General features: G+C 44.4%; 1 protein-coding gene across 1 annotated transcript; it reads left to right on the top strand.

Annotated features, from left to right (window-relative positions):
* Nucleotides 1-642: 642 nt before the first annotated feature.
* CPOX (coproporphyrinogen oxidase) lies at nt 643-17,306 on the top strand. The gene is made up of 7 exons (XM_045001720.1): nt 643-1,123; nt 3,564-3,707; nt 6,194-6,304; nt 7,320-7,461; nt 11,222-11,440; nt 14,634-14,738; nt 15,444-17,306. The coding sequence occupies exons 1-7, from the start codon at nt 643-645 to the stop codon at nt 15,529-15,531; spliced, it is 1,290 nt and encodes a 429-aa protein (XP_044857655.1). The 3' UTR covers nt 15,532-17,306.
* Nucleotides 17,307-20,150: the final 2,844 nt, after the last annotated feature.

Raw genomic sequence — 20,150 nt, 5'->3', positions numbered from 1 at the left:
CACTTTTGGTCAGGGATAAGCTCTGGATCTGATCTCCAGGGCCGGTTTTCCGCAGCCTCCCAGTCTTCAGGGGACAAATGCTCACACGCCAGTTGTCACCTCGCAGCTGAGACCAATATTAATGTAAACACTACAACCCCCTGCCTTGGGCAGCAACCATGGGTATTTGGGGGATTAACCCCTGCCCTGCCCCCACGCTGCAGCCCCCCCCCCGTCCCGGGCGGGGCTGTGGGGATTACTGCACTCTGCAGCCCTTTCTGCTGGGGACAAAGGGAGCGCCCCCCGGGGATGACACCGGACGTGCCTTCTTACGCAGCCCCTCTCCTGCAGACCCCTGCAGCACCCGCGCCGGGTTCAGACGCGCCCGCAGCCGGGCGCTGCACCCGCCCCTCGGCCCATGCCCGGCGCTAGCGGGGCGCCGCGCGCTCCCAAGTCCCCGGTGCAGCCCCGCCCCCTCGTTCTCGGGTGCCTCGCAGCCCTCGCCCCTGCGGCTGCTGCTGGGGGCTGTAGTCCGGCGCGGCGCCCTGGGCGGCGGGAGCGGCTGGCGGCGGAACTACATTTCCCGGCATGCCGCGCGCCCCCGGGCGGCGCGCGCCGCTGGCCGGCTCAGGCGGCGCGAGGGGGCTAGCGGCGGCTGCTGCCATGTCCCTGCTGCTGCCGCTGCTGCGCGGGGCCCCGGGCGCGCTGCGCCCGTCCTGCCGCGCCGCCGCCGCCTCCCGCAGGGGGCTCGGCTCCTCCTCCTCCTCCTCCGGCGGCTGGGGACCCCCGGGCGGCGGGGCCGGGGTCCGGCCGGGGCGGCGCTCGCTGCTGGCCGGGCTGGCGGGGGCCGCGGCGGCGCTGGCCGGGCTGGGGCTGGTGCGGCGGGCGGAGATGGTGTCGCGGGAGCCGGTGGCGCCCGGCCTGGGGGAGGAGCAGGAGCAGGAGCAGGACGAGCTGTCCCGGCGCTGCGGGGATTTCATGGCCCCGCCGGTGAGCGGGCTGCGGGAGCTGCGGAGCCGGCGCCAGGAGATGCGGAGCCGCATGGAGATGCTGATCATGGAGACCCAGAGCCAGGTGTGCCGCGCCCTGGCCCAGGTGGATCGCGGCGCCGCCTTCACCGTGGACCGGTGGGAGAGGAAAGAAGGTGACGAGCCGCAGGGAGCGGGGCCGAGGGTGCAGGGCACGGAGTGGGAGCCTGGCTGCGCGCACCTGGGGCGGGGGGGCGGTGAGGATCCTTACAGGGTGTTTGTGCCTGGCCGCACGTGCGCTCGGTATAACAGGTTGACAGATAAGCGATCAGACCTCAGACCCACGGTGAAGCCTCACCCTGGGTACATCGTGCCGACCGCTAAGATACCAGAGGAGATTGTTTCTCTCCTACACTTTCCCAGTTTTTCATGAGTAGGGTGGGAAGCAGATCCTGTGGGTGTTAATCATTTGATCTGTCTGGAATAGATGACATCACATTACCACTGGTCAAAGAAAAAGAGGGGTGCCAAAAGGAGGCATGCTCATGTGTGCATCTGGAGAATGTTGTATCTGATTAACCTTTCCTCTTGCTATTAATCCTTTCCACTTGCCTCTTTTCTTTCCAATATCAGAGCTCTGCTGCACCCTGAAAATAAGGAATTCCTAGGAACAGGTCTTTGTGTCTCTAGCAATTAAGCAATCACTTAAAATATGTTGTGTTAAGCCAAAAAGCAGTTAAGTAACTCTTGCAAAATACTACAGTCATCAGTTGTTGCCAAACAGGGTAGAGCTGTTTGATGTATGGACAGATTCTGTTTTATAATGATACTTTTCTTGCAGATATGACATTTCTGCCTCTACTCTCTAAGGCATAAATTCTGGGCATTACTCACAATCACACACAGATTCTAAAAGGGAAGATATAAATGGTCAAGGCTTGAAACATTTACCAAACACAAATTATGTAGAAAAACAAACCTACCGTACAAAAAGAAGGCTAGGCCCTACCAATGAGTCCAGAATAAACGTATTAGTGAAAAGTCTGGATCTCCCCCAGGCCTCCCCAGCTCCAGGGAAAAGAAGAGTTGCTGAGATTTCTACCAGGATGCTTTCCATGCAGGGGCGGCTCCAGGCACCAACACGCCAAGCACGTGCTTGGGGCGGCAAGCCGTGGGGCGCTCTCTGCTGGTCGCCGCGAGGGCAGCAGGCAGGCTGCCTTCGGCGGCATGCCTGCGGAGGGTCCGCTGGTCCCGCGGCTTCGGGGAACCTCCCGCAGGCTGCCGCCGAATCCACGGGACCGGGGACCTCCCGCAGGCAAGCTGCCGAAGGCAGCCTGCCTGCTGTGCTTGGGGCGGCAAAATACCTAGACCCGTCCCAGTTTCCATGTACCCTGGGTGGTGGTGGTGGGGGGGGTCTGTCTTCTATATTTGCCTTTGATTAGTAGGTGTCTGATAAATGTGAAGATCCCTCTTCCTTTAATTGCAAGAAGTTGTTGTTTTCCATCATTTTTTCCCTCTCCAGACCTACCCCTTCTCAATAGCCTCCTGACTGCTGGGAGTAGGAGAAAGGTTTCTTTTGAATCGTCCTTTCTCCTACTCCCTTTCTCCTGAACAACTCCAGTACTTGCATATATGGTTGCTCATTGCTTTCCCAAGCAGCAGTGTGAAACTGACATGGTTTGTGACAGTTTTGTTATTCCATTCAGGGTTCTGAATAGCAGCAGAGAAGCTGACTGGTGCCTTCTTATCCAAACACTACTGATGCTTAGGAAAGTTATGAATAGCGTGTGGAAGCACAGAAGCTGTCTGAAAATCAAGTGTAATCTTCCTGAATTATCTCCTGACATTTGACAGATTCTCTTTACAATCATAAGAACTAGATGTTTGTTTTAAATGAAACTAAGTTCTGTAGAAGCCCCTGTACTTGCCAGGGAATGTTTCACTATTATTGCTGACAAGTGGGAGAGTGAAAGTGGATTTTTCAAGGCTTCTAAATGATTTGGAGCAATCATAGCATTTTAAAATGAGAGGTTTTGATAAAATGTGTCCCTTAATGAGTGACTGGGAATGAAGAGTGATATTAATTACAGTCTTTGGTTTCACTTTGGAGATGTGGAACTGCTTAAAACAAATTCAGAAGAGAGTACTAATGGTACTTGAGCTGACCATTTATTCTTGCCACTTATGTAATTTGGGTCATCGGGAGGGTTTTTTATAGCGAAAACTCTGCTGCACATCTGAAGTCAAAATCTGGCTATTTGTTTCTACTTGCAGTTACAAGTGACTTTGGTTTCTAGTTCTGTTTCTAGCAACTCCAGATTTGTCTGTTTTTCCAGTGACAGAATAAATGGGCTCTCTAGGTACTTCACGCAATCTATGGTCAGCCTGTAAAATTCACTGCTTCAAGAGGTGATTGTCAAATAATAGAGGTGGATTTGTAAAAGAACTAGATAATTTTATCATCATCAACATCATTTGTAGTTATTCAAGGTAAGCAAAGGAGTCAAGATAGCTCTTGAATATCTAATGGTCACCTATACGCTACTAGTCAGTGTTAAGAATTGGCAGGATAAGATGCTTTTGAGATCAAAACTTTCCTGGGCTTGTATTTAACAGGTGGTGGTGGTATCAGTTGTGTGCTCCAGGATGGCAACATCTTTGAGAAGGCAGGCGTCAATGTTTCTGTAGTTTTTGGGCATCTTTCCGAGGAAGCAGCCCAACAGATGAGAAGCAGAGGGAAAACGCTGAAGACCAAAAATGGTAAAACATGCTACTTAAAACCTAATTGAGTCTACAGTGTTACTGAATTATTGTGTTTGAGACAAATAAATCCAGACTTCTCTTATCTATGTTTTTATAAACTGTCTTACCATATTCAAACAGATCTTGAAGAAGGCCACATTTCTGAATGAAATTGTTTCTCTTTTCACTGGGGATCCAGTGGACATAGTGTACTTAGATTTCCAGAAAGCCTTTGTGACAAGGTCCCTCACCAAAGGCTCTTACGTAAATTAAGTTGTCATGGGATAAAAGAGAAGGTCCTTTCATAGATTGAGAACTGGTTAAAAGACAGGAAACAGGGTAGGAATTAATGGTAAATTCTCAGAATGGAGAGGGGTAACTAGTGGTGTTCCCCAAGGGTCAGTCCTAGGACCAATCCTATTCAACTTATTCATAAATGATCTGGAGAAAGGGGTAAAAAGTGAGGTGGCAAAGTTTGCAGATGATCCTAAACTGCTCAAGATAGTTAAGACCAAAGCAGACTGTGAAGAACTTCAAAAAGATCTCACAAAACTAAGTGATTGGGCAACAAAATGGCAAATGAAATATTATGTGGATAAATATAAAGTAATGCACATTGGAAAAAATAACCCCAACTATACATACAATATGATGGGGGCTAATTTAGCTACAACGAGTCAGGAAAGGGATCTTGGAGTCATCGTGGATAGTTCTCTGAAGAGGTCCATGCAGTGTGTGATGTGGTCAAAAAAGCAAACAGGATGTTAGGAATCATTAAAAAGGGGATAGAGAGTAAAACTGAGAATATATTATTGCCCTTATATAAATCGATGGTACGCCCACATCTTGAATACTGTGTACAGATGTGGTCGCCTCATCTCAAAAAAGATATACTGGCACTAGAAAAGGTTCAGAGAAGGGCAACTAATATGATTAGGGGTTTGGAGAGGGTCCCATATGAGGAGAGATTAAAGAGGCTAGGACTTTTCAACTTGGAAAAGAGAAGACTAAGGGGGGAATATGATAGAGGTATATAAAATCATGAGCGATGTGGAGAAAGTGGATAAGGAAAAGTTATTTACTTATTCCCATAATACAAGAAGTAGGGGTCACCAAATGAAATTGATGGGCAGCAGGTTTAAAACAAATAAAAGGAAGTTCTTCCTCACGCAGCGCACAGTCAACTTGTGGAACTCCTTACCTGAGGAGGTTGTGAAGGCTAAGACTACAACAGCGTTTAAAAGAGAACTGGATAAATTCATGGTGGCTAAGTCCATTAATGGCTATTAGCCACGATGGGTAAAGAATGGTGTCCCTAGACTCTGTCTGTTCGTCAGAGGATGGAGATGGATGGCAGGAGAGAGATCACTTGATCATTACCTGTTAGGTTCACTCCCTCTGGGGCACCTGGCTTTGGCCACTGTCGGTAGACAGGATACTGGGCTAGATAGACCTTCGGTCTGACCCAGTACAGCCGTTCTTATGTTCTCAGTGCTCTACAACTCTTCCTATAGCATGCATGACAGGTTCTAAACATGAACACCCACCTAGGAAGCTGTCAAATCTCCAAAGATTTGAATATCAAAATAAGTGTCACCTCCTGTCTTGATGCTCTATCTTGACAAAAGAAGTGCAGCCAAAATTGTTTGAGCAATTACAAAATCCAGATTAAAGAGGAAAGGGTATGTGGACTATTAAAACCACCTCAGGGTGAAACAGGGTTCATTGATATGATGACGTTATGTTTGCTGGAAGATTTTTTTTAACTCTTGGCTCTTATTAGCATTGCTGTAACACTAGATTGTAGTTCAAGTCAAAAAAGGATCCAGTAAAAATGCCATTGTATTCCATATTCCGCCTTCATCTCATATTTGTTCATGAATAAAAATCTTGTTCCGTTACACTGGACAAATGTACAATTTAGATTTCTGTTTTTCTTTTGTATATAACTAAAGGGAACTCCTCTCCTCCCCCCAAGTAAATTAGAACTTGTTGAGTTGTTTTGTTGCTGAAACAAAAGGCAGAATAGAACCCAGTTTCTCCTGGTCCCCATGCAGTCCTAGTAATACTTCTTTGTCACTGCAGTAAGACAGCGTAACTTGGAAGATGCGCCTGGAGCAAGCATGTAAGGACTTACACTGCCATTTTTGGGTCTCTTTTCTGACCATAAATACATTGTAATAAATGACAGCTCACTGTTGAAAACTTGAGCTTGCTTTGCATTTCTCAAATTCCAAATGTTGCTGTTTGTTTGGAGTAGAAAATTGCAAGAGCTGGTATTGTGCTTGTGCACTGCTTTTCAGCATTCACTAGATTAGATCCCGATTCTTCAGCTAGCTCCTATGGTCAGACCTGTTTAGTAGACATGCTGAATTCAGTGAGACACCATGCAGAGCCAGTTGCAGAGTTGGAGTCATAGTTTGGAAGCCTTCAGGTTAAAAGGTGCTGCATGTAAATTGTTCCTGTTCTTAACTACTGCTTTTTATGTACATGCTGCTGTCTAGGTAAATTGCCTTTTTGTGCCATGGGTGTAAGCTCCGTTATCCATCCAAAGAATCCCCATGTTCCAACTATACACTTCAACTACAGATACTTTGAAATTGAGAATGCTGATGGTAAGATTTATAATGGTCTGGGGTGTGTACAAATATGGAGTCAGATTTTAAGGATGGAGCGTGACTTAGGGTATGTCCACACTACCCGCTGGATCGGTGGGTAGCGATCGTTTTATCGGGGATTGATGTATCACGTCTCGTCTAGACACGATAAATCGATCCCCGAACACTCTGCCGTTGACTCTGGAACTCCACCAGGGTGAGAGGTGGAAGCGGAGTTGACGGGGGAGCCGCGGCCGTCAATACCTCTCGTCCTCACGGCGCGGGAAGTTGAAATAAGATACGTCGACTTCAGGTACGCTATTCTCGTAGCTGAAGTTGCATATCTTAGATCAATTCCTCACCACCACCACCACCCCCAGTGTAGACCAGGCCTTAGTGGTTAAAGCACAAGATTATGAACCCTTCTAATTCTGTTTCCAGCTATGCCACAAAGTTGTTGTGTAGCATTGAGTAAGTCATTTAGGTACTGAGGTTATTTTTTTTTAACTTTATTTTAATGAAATTTATCAATCTGATACAAGGAGGAGCCAACACCATGTGACCAACCACCAATGGTCCATGGACCACAATTTGCAACGTTTTTTAGAGGAAGTGATTCATTTCCCTGCTATCTTCCTGCTGCAGGGTTAACTTAAACTAATATACTGTAGATGGCTCCTGACTATCATTACAAACCTGAGAGAGAATTTTTGTAAGCCCATTCAGGGTAGTAACTACAAAAGACTAACCTTGTGCAATTGATACCACATGAGAATGGGCAGTAGTCAGGGCAACTGATATAACACTGTACAAACTTTCCTGCTTGGCGGTTAATTGAATAATTGTCTGGATTCATGAGTCGTTTTCACCCATATAATATTAGTTTAAATTAAGCATTTACAGTGCTACTTTTGGGTACTCTTGAATTTAACGTTTGAAAGTAGTTGCAATGGTTAGTTTGTATCTGACACCTAGCGTGGTATATGATTTGTGTTTGGAAATAAACCAGTTGTTGCATGTCTGTCTACTGTAGGGACTAAGCAGTGGTGGTTTGGTGGTGGAACAGACCTGACTCCAACTTACTTGAATGAAGAGGACGCTATTCATTTTCACAAAACTCTGAAGGAAGCTTGTGATCAGCATAATCCAGAACTGTACCCCAAATATAAGAAGTGGTATGTGTGGGGAGATGTACTTGCATTGTTGTTTACCTTAGGTTGGATTATTTTTATTTATTTATTTGTGGGAAGGAGGAGGTATCACACAACAGGTCATGCTAATGCTGTTGCTTTAAGTTGGTCATTAGCTCACCTCACAAAACTATTGGGAATCTTGAATGATATATAATTAGTGTGGTTTATCAGGGCCATGTGCTGCCCTCTGATATGTATAAGCAGCTCCCAGTGAACCTCTGCTGGAGCTGCCAGTGTATATCTGGGTAAAATTTGGCCAGATATGTTTGTAAAGCACTTGGAGATCTCCATTATTCATATGGGACAAAAAATTCAAATTTGAAAATCTAAAATTGGGCTCCTAAATCGATATTTGTAGCCTGTTTTCCAGAGTTGCTGTGTGACCTGTCACAGATCTCCTGTGTCAGCTTGGGCAAGTAACTTAACATCTGTGTGTCTCACTTTCCCCATTGGTAAAATGGAGGAAAATAATAAATGCCCCTGTGAGATGGATGGTAAGGGTGAACTTATTACACCCTGAAAAGAACTGAGATCCTCTGAAGGGAGTGACTGCTGCAGAATCACAAGCTAATTCGCTTGCTGCTCTTCACTGAAAAGAGAGTTTTCTACTATGATATGGGCTGTTTACACTAATAATGTTTTTAACTGCTCCGTTTTCATATTTTTGCTTGTTGCTAACTCTTAATAAATAATACTGTACAATATGGCACAACGTCTGACACCTGTAACTTGTGCAAGGTTTAGGTGGTATAACTCTAAAGAACACACTCGTCCTCTGTTACAATTGGGAATGTTTTTGCAAGTTATACATGACTGAAATTGCCAAGTGCTTTATTTCTTGATAACGTCTTCCATTCGTGCCTGCTGCCTTCCATATGAGCCTCTCAAAGCACATTACAAATATTAAGCAATAAAACCTAGACCTTCATTCCAGTGCCCTAGTCACAAGACCATCTGTATCTCCTTGTAACACAACGCTACATATTTTTATGTATTTTGTATCTTTGGAGGAAGAGATGGGGGAAAGTAGCAGAAGATACAGATATTGGCAGGGGCGGAGGAGGGAGGGAATGTCAGAAAGCAAAACCAATAGAGAACTTTCTTCTAGTTTCTGTGAAATAGTGTTTAGATGTGAGGAGCCACAATGTGGCATCTTAATTTTAGACATTCAGAGCTGCAAAAGACCTATTGATTTACTTTGTCCATTCTCTGCCAATGGAGGATTGCAGACCAAAAGTGCTTTGTCCAATTTAATCTCTTTTGTGACTGTTTCAAGCAACTGGGCTTTCATGCCTCCCCCGGGAGATTATTCCACAGAGCGCTCTGGTGAGAAACATTTTATTTATGGTTCAAGCTAAGAAACTTACTTCTCTTTTCATCCCTCTGCTCCCAGATACCTTGTAACTTGTTAGCCCATCCTAAACAATTCCTCTTCCTCACTGGGGCAAGACCCTCGGGTGCAATTGTCAAAAGGACTCGGAGGTAGTTTAACTCTGCTCCCACTGAAATCCGTAGTAAAACTCCCATTGACTTCAGTGGGATCAGTTGGGCTAGCACTGCACTTTTGAAAATCCCACCCCAGCGTCTTTGCTGTCAGACAAAGCAGCCAATTACTGGGGTAAATTATATTACTCAGAACTAATTAGGGCGCCTTTTGGGGGGTGGGGACAAGGAGGGAAAGGCGTTTGCCCTTGTTGCATGCAAGGGGAGCGTCCTGCTATGTAAACAGCTGCAGCTTTCAATGACAAATGCATTGGAAGCTCAGCTGTGCATAAAGACATAGATTTAAACTGACTGTCTCTCTTGCTTTGGAAGATGTAGCTGATGGCGCCCTTCAGTCTTAAAGCATAATGGATTGCTGGCTGCTCTGCGTCCAGTGTCTTATCTGCCACAAGCTATGGTATCCAGAGGAAGGGTAACTTCTTTCTGTAAGCTGCCAGCCTTTGTCTGAGTGTGAGAGATAAAGTGGGTGGTGTGAGCTCATTTATGCTGTTATCTGGGGGCACACTAGTTAAGGTGCACATGATGATCTTCTCTTCGAGGAATCTCTTCTGTAGTAGGAGATATCCAAGTACTTTTGTGCAGGTTATTACAGTTCCTTTACTAGATGAGAAAGCTATTCAAGCAAGCTACAGAGGTTGAGGATAGCCAGTAGTGTAGAGTATGTCTGCTTAAAGCGTTAACAGATACCCACAAGGAAGGCTGTACAGCCATTACTCATTATCAAGTGATGTATATGTATGCAGGGGAGAGGAGAGAATCTAGTAGAATCAGCATGCACTTCCTTGTTCTTTACTCAGAAGGCAGCCTCAGGGAGGAATACACTCCTTCCTCTCCCATGAGGAGGGGAGATGAATCACTTCCTTCCTATGCAGACAGCCCAACACTACTGTTTGGTGTAAGAAGCAGTTGTCTAGGGACATGCGTTCTGCCCCTGAACCCAACTTTCTCAAATGGAAAAGCTCGCACTTATATTGCTGTGCTAATTTCTGTCCTAAGTGTCTCATCAGGTTTATACTCTGTGCTCTTCTGTTGAGTTTCACATGCTGTCCCACTGCTCTCTAAGGCCTGGTCTACGCTAGGGGTAGGTATCGATCTAAGTTACGCAACTTCAGCTACATTAATAACATAGGTGGAGTTGATGTACTTAGATATATTTACCACAGTGTCTTCACTGCGGTAGGTTGACAGCTGACACTCCCCCGTCAACTCCACCTGTGCCTCTTGTTCCGGTGGAGTACCGGAGTCGGGAGAGTGCTCAGCAGTCGATTTATCACATCTTCACTAGCCGTGATAAATCGACCCCTGCTGGATCTATTGCTCTGGAGGTAAGTGTAGACATGCCCTAAGTTTCACTCTCCACCCACCTTGGAATAAAAAAGCTGATTCTCCCAGCAAAAGAGATGTCTTTCAATTTACAGTAACTTCTCCATCTCAGTGCATGTATGGCCCCACATTTTTGTTTTTATTGCTTGAGAGCAGCCATTGTGGGCAGATCTTATGAGATTCTAGTACAGAGAGAGAGAGAGATGGGATCTCCTTGGAGGAACCCTCTGACAGGAAAGGAGATACTCTGTCCTCTTTTGTCTCAAAATGCACAGCCGGTGTGATACCAAGACTTTCTCGTTCTGTCTCAAACTTGAAAATGGGCCTGCTTTCATGGGCAAATGTTGCTAAAGATTTGTGAATCTTTCAAGTATTTTTAAAAAAAACTAGTAAAATTGCAAAGGAGAAAGTTTTGTTTTTTTTTTAGGGAGAACGTGAAATGGCAAAAACTTGTGTGCAGTCTTCCACAAAATAAAATATGAATTTTTATACAGCTCTGGAAACAAGGGCTGCAGAGATCTGAGAGATGTACCTTGGTAAGACTTTTCCCCAGTTTCCTTGGTAAGGTGTGGACTTATACCCTTGAAGACTAATGTTTGCATACATAGCCATGTATTTCAAAATCTGCTGTTGTGCTTGTTCGTACATGTGCAGTAGCTGATCTTTTTTTCAAGATAAGCAGTATCATGCTTCTTTATACTGAGAGTATGATTTAATGGCAGCTAATGTAGAGCCTAGTCCTGAATGGTGCTGAGCATCTTTAGCTTTCATTTAAGTCAATGGGCAAAGAGGGCATTCAGTATCTTGCAGGATTTGGCCTTTCATCTGCATTTCACCAGTCTAATGTCTGGGGTTTTGAGTGGTTTACTCTGAACTTAGTGCACTAGCTTTGACATCTGGTTGTTGCTTCTTCCAGGTGTGATGATTACTTTTACATCAAGCACCGTGGAGAGCGAAGAGGGATTGGGGGCATATTCTTTGATGATCTGGACTCTCCCTCAAAAGAAGAAGCATTTCAGTTTGTGCAGAGTTGTGCCAAAGCCATTGTGCCTTGCTACGTTCCCATTGTGAAGAAACATTCCCGTGACCCTTTCACACCAGAAGAAAAGTTATGGCAACAGCTTCGTAGAGGGAGGTGAGTAATGCAGGAACAAAATGTAACATAGTGGAGTTGGGGAAGAGGAGAAAGTGAGACTGGTTCCTCTATGTGATGACACGAGGGAAACGCATGTGTCTGGAAAAGTTTCCAAGAACTCTTCTGTAACATTCCCACATTGAATCTTTGCAGATTCACAAAGTTTGTTTTAAAAATAGATCCTGAAAATCTACTTAAGTTGGTACAACTACATTTTTTAGGTTGTTTTCCACTTTTTAAAGATGTTCAGGCTGATTCCATTTTAGAAGTAGAGAATCCTATGCTTCTTTTGCCAGTACAAACCGAACTCTTCATAGTGAATGCAGTTCTTTTTGGTTTAAGAGATTTCTTTTGCATACTCTGAAATCCTCGGCACTCTCAAGAGTTCAAAGAGAGTCTCTTGAGCACTGCCAATGATACTCATTAGTAAAACATGAGGTTTTTAAACTAAGAGGAAATTGGCCAGCCCTGCTGGTACAGCGCTTGTGTGTTAATGTTCTGTAATAAAGCAAGTATGGGGACAATGATAAATAAGAATACAAGCTAGGAAAAATCAGGCCATCCAGTTCTTGCATTTCTTAAAAGTAATAAAGTGCTTTATGTAGAACTTCCCTTTTTAATTTCTCTCTCACCTTTGAAGAGCCCATCTTTATGATAGTGAAATTTAGCGAGGCAAGATGTCTTGCAGGATACTATTGCAGTGGGCTTTCAAATGGCTTTTGTCTCTAGATACATAATGAAAAGGAGCTACTGCATATATATGGCACTCCTTAAATACCTTGCTCTAGCAAAACTCCTTCTCTGTTGACTTAGAAATTCTCTGTAGCATAAAAAAGCTGAAGGGACTGAGAATCCCCTGTAAATGTCAGCTGTAATCCTATTATTAATTGCTCTGGTACTTCCTTCCTTCTACATGGTGAAAAATAACCCTTTTAGTCCACCATTTCTGTTCAATATATGTATTGCTATTTCTTATTGTCTGGCTTCCTCCCTTTTCTTCAAAGACAGTGAATGAACCAGTAAAGAGATATAGAAGATATAGAAAAGAATAAGACTGCAGTTGAGTTTAGGTCCCTGTCTTACAGCCTTTACTCACCTGAGCAATCCCACTTACTTTAATGGGACTACTCACATGAGCAGAGCATTGCAGGGTCAGGCCCATAGAATGGTTGTGGCAAACTCTGGAGGGTTGTGGGAAAATAGGTTTCCATTAGGTTGCAGCCAAGACCCTACTAGGCTGCTTACTATGTTTGATCTCTCTGCAGAGCCTTGGGCTAGGTTATCTTCACTCCTCTGCACGAAGATAAGGAGCCCCTCCCCTCACTGTCTCTCTCTTAAACATGTCTGGTTGTTAAGATAGCCACTTCTGAATTGTGGGGGCTCTTTTCAGTGCCGTAAATGCTAGAGCAAGACAGTGAAGGCAGAGTGGCTGCTGCTGTGCCACGCAGGGTCCCCGCACTCTCCCGTTTGTGGGGCTGAGGCAAAGAACAATAACAAAGACAGCTGGGCCACAACAGTGCTTCGGGTGTCCCAGTTTGCATGTTGGCCACTACTTAGGGAATACACCATGTGCCTCAGGAAGTGTCTCCGAGCGTTAGCATTTAGGTGGGGATTGAGCTTTTTGTGATCTATCTTGAATGCTTTCCACTAAAATTTTATCTTAATTTCCTTCTTTCTTAACTCCGTACAAGAGAGTTGTGTCCACTTTTGCACTGGCAGGTGCTACCTCATTCCTGTATTTTAAATCATCAGTGAAGTTCTTGTCTTATATAGGTTTCACTTTTAAATCTCTATCTATATTCACTCTTGGGGTCAATGCTTGGCATTCTGAGTGGGTGTTTTAGCCCAGCAACTGTGGCAGGACAGGTCCAGCACAGCCTGGACAGAGTTCAGACAAAATATGGCAGTGGGGACTAGGGTGGGGTTGAGAGGCAGGTGTTACTGAACAATAGAGATTCCTTTTCCCAGATCCCCCGCCTCACTCTCTCTCTCTCTCTGCCACTGTTCTGGGATGCTGGGCATTTTATAATTCCCTGTAGTTCACTCTGCCCTACACATCCTTGTATAAGTGCTGGGTAGCTGTGGGTCTTTCTTAGTGGGAGACTGTTTACCCTTTCCCTATTAGCTCTCGGACAGGGCCACCACAGATCCTTACAATAGTGAAAAGGGAGTCTAGCTGGATGAGCTCCTTTGGAAAAAGTCCCCTTTGTGTGAAGGATTGCATGCTGGGAAGATCAGTGTTGTAAGGGCACATGACCCCTTTGGCCAGAAAGGTTGCCCAGAACACGATGGCTGTAAATTCATTAAGTAGCTGTTTCATTAGAAAAACCTCATCTGGAGACTTGCTAAAGATTTCGCTGCCTCTGTCTTGTATTTTATTTAGGAGGTAAATATGGCTTCTGATTGTAACTGTGAAGAGTTTCCATTGAGAGTTTAACCAGACTGCATATTGTGCATTGCCTTTGTGCTTATTAATGAGCTGAGTCTGTGGCTTGCAGGGTTGGTTCCAATATTCTCTCAAATAGTTATTCAAGAATGAAGTAGAGCAGGGGTAGGCAACCTATGGCACGCGTGCTGAAGGCAGCACGCGAGCTGATTTTCAGTAGCACTCACGCTGCCCGGGTCCTGGCCACCGGTCCGGGGAGCTCTGCATTTTAATTTAATTTTAAATGAAGCTTCTTAAACATTTTAAAAACCTTATTTACTTTACATACAACCATAGTTTAATGTTATATTATAGACTTAAAGAAAGAGACCTTCTAAAAACATTAAAATGTATTACTGGCACGCAAAACCTTAAATCAGAGTGAATAAATGAAGACTTGGCACACCACTTCTGAAAGGTTGCCGACCCCTGGAGTAGATGTTCACAGCTGAGTTATTGAGTTGACAGTCAATTCATTTTACTTATTTGGAAACCTCCTGTTCTTGTTTTGTGATGCCTGTGTGTGCAGTGAAAGTCTCTACTTCCTGTTGTTGTTCACAGGAGGAAAAGTCTACAATACTCATTCCTGCACATATGCTGAAGGGGAACAGCTAGTCCAAAACTGGTGCTCTTTATTCTGGTGCCTTGGGGTCAAGGAGACTGAAACTGACTATTGTTTGCAGCCTCCTGCTACTTGCAAACATCAACCTATGTGACAGTAAATTTGTTTTTGTGCTAACCCTTTGTGTCTGTGTTATTCCGCCACAGGTATGTGGAGTTCAATCTTGTTTATGACAGAGGTACAAAGTTCGGCCTTGCAACGCCAGGATCCAGGATTGAAAGCATTCTTATGTCTCTGCCACTGACTGCCAGGTAAGGGAAAAGTTGCATATTATTCACATGCTAGAACACTGTTTGTTTTCTTTCCTGCTGTCCAGTCTTGGCCAGGTTTTGGCAGCAGGAAATGTACCTTATACATACCTGCGGACTATATATCACTCCCCAATCCTACTGTTGTGAAACCAGCATGTTGCTGGGATGGACTGGTTTTATATGTTGAAGTACTCGGACACTGCTTCCCTTCTCTACATGAAGAGTAGTTCCTAATAAAAGAATGAGAAAATGGAAAAGGTTAAATACTCTCTACTGTTTGGAATATCTTTAACTATTTTTTTTTCCACCGCCCCCCATATGGTTCCCTGCTATTTCAGCAGCAGCTTGTTGCTCAGTGGACTATTTTACCTCCATTTTTAACCTTGGATTATTGCAGAGCTCCGTGTTTAGTTCTGACACTCGACAATGAGCTAAGCAGTGGGTGAAAGGACCCTATGCCGCAGTTTGGTGCACTGGGGCAAGAGGGAAGTTGAAACCTAAGCCCCCCGACCACCTCCTCCATTGAATATAATGGGTGTAAATATCTATTCCTAACTTGAGGTGAAGTTTCAGTTTTGTGTGATTATGGCATCCACAGAAAGGCCCAGCTATCCACATCCAATCAGAACACAGCTTTGGACAAGTGGTGTCGTGTCCACCCAGCCAGTCTCTCTAATAGTTATATTCCCTCTTTGTTGTGCGCAGGTGGCAATACATGCACACGCCGCCAGAGGAGTCCAGAGAAGCTGAAATCCTGGAAGTCCTGCGCAATCCCAAAGACTGGGTGCACTGATGAACAGTGTGAGGGAGATGCTCAACTATAAGCAAACAACATGAACTCTTACCACCTGGCTCACTCAAACTGCCATTGCCTGGCAGTTCAGTGGCGGGATTTATATTCTTATCACGTGCCTTAAAAATGTGAACGTGTCACCTTTGCATGTTGGTGCAGTGTTTCACTAGCTGACACACTTTTCTCTGTTGCCTTGTGGCGGGTACATGAGATATTAGTAGGACCAACTGATGTGTTCAGTAACTGTTTTTCAATTTGTCTAAACACACAATGGTATAAAATACTGTGAAATGTTCCCCTAAAGAATGAGTGTTTTCCAAGCTAAAGGTTAGTTGTGCCCTAAATTACACTGCCTGCTGTTTGGAAATTCACAGGAAATTTTTAACATTTTAAAAATAATGTTCTTATTTGTTTCATAGTTAAATGAGTGTCTCTGTTCTGGTGCGTATTAAACCTCTTGAAATTCAGTTTCAGATACTTCATAGCACAGTTATTTTTCACTAAGGGACAGATTTTTTAAAGGTATTTTGGTGCCTGACTCTCATTGACGTCAGTGGGATTTGGATTGGGTGCCCAAATACTTTTTTAAATTTGGCCCTGCGTTCCTAAAAACATAATTTCACAGAGTGGTGGCTACTTTAAAAAACAAGCTGAAAATCCACTGAAAGCAGGTAGGAAACATTTGACTCTGGGCCAACTAAAGAAAATTAGCTCCCTTGCCTTTTTTCAGACCTCCCAAGCAGGGCTATGTTAAAGACAGACTGCACAAACAAAATAGTGAAGCCATACATTTTAAGGAAGGGGTTTTTACGTTAATCATATCCCAGCCGTCAAGACTGCAGTATAAAAATATGTTTTATCAATGTGCTTTTTAGATCAAAAATCCTCTACGACGTATTAAAATTCACCTTTCCAGGAAAACAGAGCACAAAGTATGTTTAAGCAAAATGCTGACCCAAAAGAGGAGGAAATCCAGCTATATACTAGTTTTTACACTAGGTTTTATTTACATGAATGTACTTCTGAGCTAAAGCGTCCTTCGCTCACTGCTGACTCTGAGGCCTTTAGGGGACGGTGGCAAAGATTGCAGAGAACACTTACTATTGGAGGGAAGTTGTGACATGCTGCACTGTACAACTCTCACAGAAGAACATCCAACATTGTTAAATGTGGGTGTCTAAAGTTAAGCACTGAAATCCAGGATGCATTCAACACCCCCCCCCCTTGATTCTGTGGAATAGTCCCTTACTCCTTAAGTAACTCCATGTCAGAAGACTACTTGAGGAGTAAGGCACTACTCAGTATGAACAAGTGACAGAATCTCACCCCTTCCATGTCCAGGTATCTAAGGTGGCCTGGTCTAAACAAAGCTGCACCAGTTTAACTAAAGGTCTGATCTTAAACCAACTTAGTTAAACTGGTGTAGCTTTGTGTGGCACTATTATACTTACTTCAACCTGGCTTATACTAGCTTAGTTTGCACTGACACAATTTAAACCAGGTATGAATGTCCACATAGAGACTTGCACTAGTTAACCTGGTTTACTAATTCACTTAAAGTTAAACCAATGGGCAAACCCCAAGTGGACTGACTTTCAAAGGTGCGCAGAATCTTTGAATACGGCCTTTTTTTTTTTTTAGGTGTTTTTAGGAACCCAAATCTGAAAAAGGTGCCCTGTTTTAGCAAGATGCTAATTACAGCTTTCTTCTGTTTGCTAGTTGACTTGTCATTTGATAACTACTGTGAAACTGAATAAAGTGGCTAGCGCTGCAAATGTGTTAGTGGTCACTGATTTCTCATGGTGAAAGAGCAAAAATTATGAAAGTAATTAAATCACAGGCTGGCTGGCTCTAGGCACCAGCAAACCAAGCACGTGCTTGGGGTGGCACAATTTCAGGGGTGGCATTCCAACCATCATTTTTTTTTTTTTTTTTTTGCTTTGGCAGTTGCGCTCCTGGAGGTGTGGTGTTTTTGTTTGTTTGTTTTCTTGAGGCGGCAAAAAACCTAGAGCGGCCCTGATCACAGGTACTTTTTAGTGTACTAAACGATCTATTCTGTTCCGATTCACAAATAGGAGTGTGAGTGCCATGGTAAGCACAAGCCGAGTTCTCTGTTAGCCTTTGCAATTTTATCATCAAGCTTATGATATTTGGTGGTTTTCTTTAAAGCCCCTGGCTCTCAGGGGCAAGTGATTACCAGAGAATCCCTGCTTCCAGAGAAAAGTCTGAAACCACGAACAGAGTGTAATTCAAAGGTTCAGAAGCCAGAATGCCAATAAAAAGAACCCACTTTGTGACCTTATGCGACTCCTGATGTTTAGCAGCTGACTTTTTTTTATTTTGAACACTTGGGGTTGGCAATAAACGTATAGGATTTGCTATATATTGGCTGATGCTGTAAAGGGAGGAAGGTCTGATTTCCATAACTAGTGCTATGAACAAATTACTCTGAGACCAGATGCCCCTTCTAGATAGTATGATCTTCCTAGAAAAGCCTCTATCTAATTGCCCTAAGTGCAGGGAGCTCAGCAACTGGAGCAGAAACAAGGCAAGCATGTTGGACAGTGGGGGTTTCTGAGCCTTGGCAGTAACCACAAGGAGATTGTCTAGGGCTGCTCTACATTCTTCTCTTGATCTCTCTGGGACAACTTGATTTCATGAGCTGTTTTTTTTTTCACTATATGAAGTTCACAATGTCTTTTGTTTTGGGGTGATCTACAGCATCAGTCCTCTCCATCCACTGATCTTAATGTTCCTGACGGTCGTGTCCCTGCACCAAGGTTGATGCTTGTATTGGGTGTTATCAGTGTGACTTTGCACTAAGTATAATGAAAACGTAACTCTTTATCTTTTTGAACAGCCACAAACAACATTCAGTAATGACATCTGGGGCTTGCAGTGTTTGCCATGAAATACCAGGTCAGAGGGTCCAGCTGGTAGCGCTAGGTGTCATGGGGCTGGTAGAAGCCCCTGCTTAGTAAACAGGAGATCCTGAGTTGTCACACTTCCCAGAGATTATTCAAGGCTTCATCCTTCAGAGAAAGCTAAAGGTAGAGTTGCTGCACCAATCTCTTCTTGAGATAAACTTCCCCCGCTTTGCTAAAATTAGGATGCTTTAGCAAAAGAGAACTTCTGATATTTCCAGTGTTCAACTTAAGGACCCCTAAACTGTGGAGGTGAATTCTTCTCTGACATAACTGTGCAGAGGACATAGTTGACCATCAGTTGAGTTAATGTGAAATTAGAGGGATAAAACTGCTGCTAATTGCTCCATCGTAGCCTTGAGAGTCATCCATGGCTCCAGGATTTTATTCCGTGGATTGCATTAGGCAAGAGCAGCCTGTTAATTTCTTTGATTAAAGGTACTGTAGATGAGGAAAGTCCCCTATTCTGTTCAGAGAAAATGCCACAATCTGCCAGCATGGGACCCTGCATTTCCTAGGTTGCTCTAGGAGACAGGTAGCTGGGAAGAGATCTGAGTTTTACAATCACTCAGGGCTAGTCTACACTTACCGTCCGGTTCGATGCGGTGAGTTCGACTTCTCGGAGTTCGAACTATCGCGTCTGATCTAGACACGATAGTTCAAACTCCGGAAGCGCCGCGGTTGACTCCGGTACTCCACCACTGCAAACGGCGGTGGTGGAGTCAACGGGGGAGCCGCGGAGTTCGACCCCGCCGCATCTGGACGGGTGAGTAGTTCAAATTAGGGTACTTCGAATTCAGCTACGCTATTCACGTAGCTGAATTTGCGTACCCTAATTCGAACTCCCTTTGTAGTGTAGACCAGGCCTTAGTGAAATAAGAAGAATTTATATGATTTCTTCAGTTTCCCTCCTTCCTTGTAAACTCCCCCATCCTCTCCAAGTAGCCAGCAGCTCACATTCCCCAAAATATTTTCCTCCACACTTTTAGTCTTGAGTATGTAAAGTTAGCAAACTAAAAGAGAATGTTGATGAAATGTCAGGGACTTCCTTGATGTGCTGCAATGTAGCCTCAGGTTAGTAACAGCTAGAGCTAAGGAAAGTATGGATGTATTTTTCACAAAAAGAACCAGGCTGTGGAGACATCAGCAGGAAGGAAGCAAGTACCTGCTTGTACCAGGTAGCTCTGGCTGAGGGGGGGTTAAGGTAATGGCTTAGAAATCAATTGGGATCTCCCTAGGCAGGTTTGAATCCTACTAGCTGTGTGTTCCAATTAGTTTTCTTTCTGCTGCCAGCAGATTTATTTTCCCCCAAGCCACAGAAACAAGCAGCCACTCCCACTTCTCCTGGCTTTTCCCATAACTCTTTTCAACCCAGCAGTTAAGAGGCCTTGCTTCTAAAGAGAGGCCATTTCACATGCTGCTATGTAATTTTCAAGAAACTTTATCATCAGGGATATTGGCAAATTAATCTAAAGAATGGGTCACCCAGCCCCAATAGAGAGACTTTGCTGGGATTGTTGTGTTAATCCAAATCCCTTCACTAAGGAAATCTGGATGGTTTTAACAGCCCCCATGAACACCCTGCTGTGAGCCTTGGCAGGAATTCCCACAAGGGGCTAGCCAGAGAGCTATCCCTTTTGCCTCATCATCTCTGGAGCAGTTCAAAGGTTGAGTGCATTGGCTGTGTTTCCCCAG

Source organism: Mauremys mutica, chromosome 1 (genome assembly GCF_020497125.1).
Source record: "Mauremys mutica isolate MM-2020 ecotype Southern chromosome 1, ASM2049712v1, whole genome shotgun sequence".
NCBI classification, from domain to species: Eukaryota; Metazoa; Chordata; order Testudines; family Geoemydidae; genus Mauremys; species Mauremys mutica.
The sequence above is the reverse complement of the archived record's forward strand: the minus strand, read 5'-3'. Positions and strand labels throughout refer to the sequence as shown.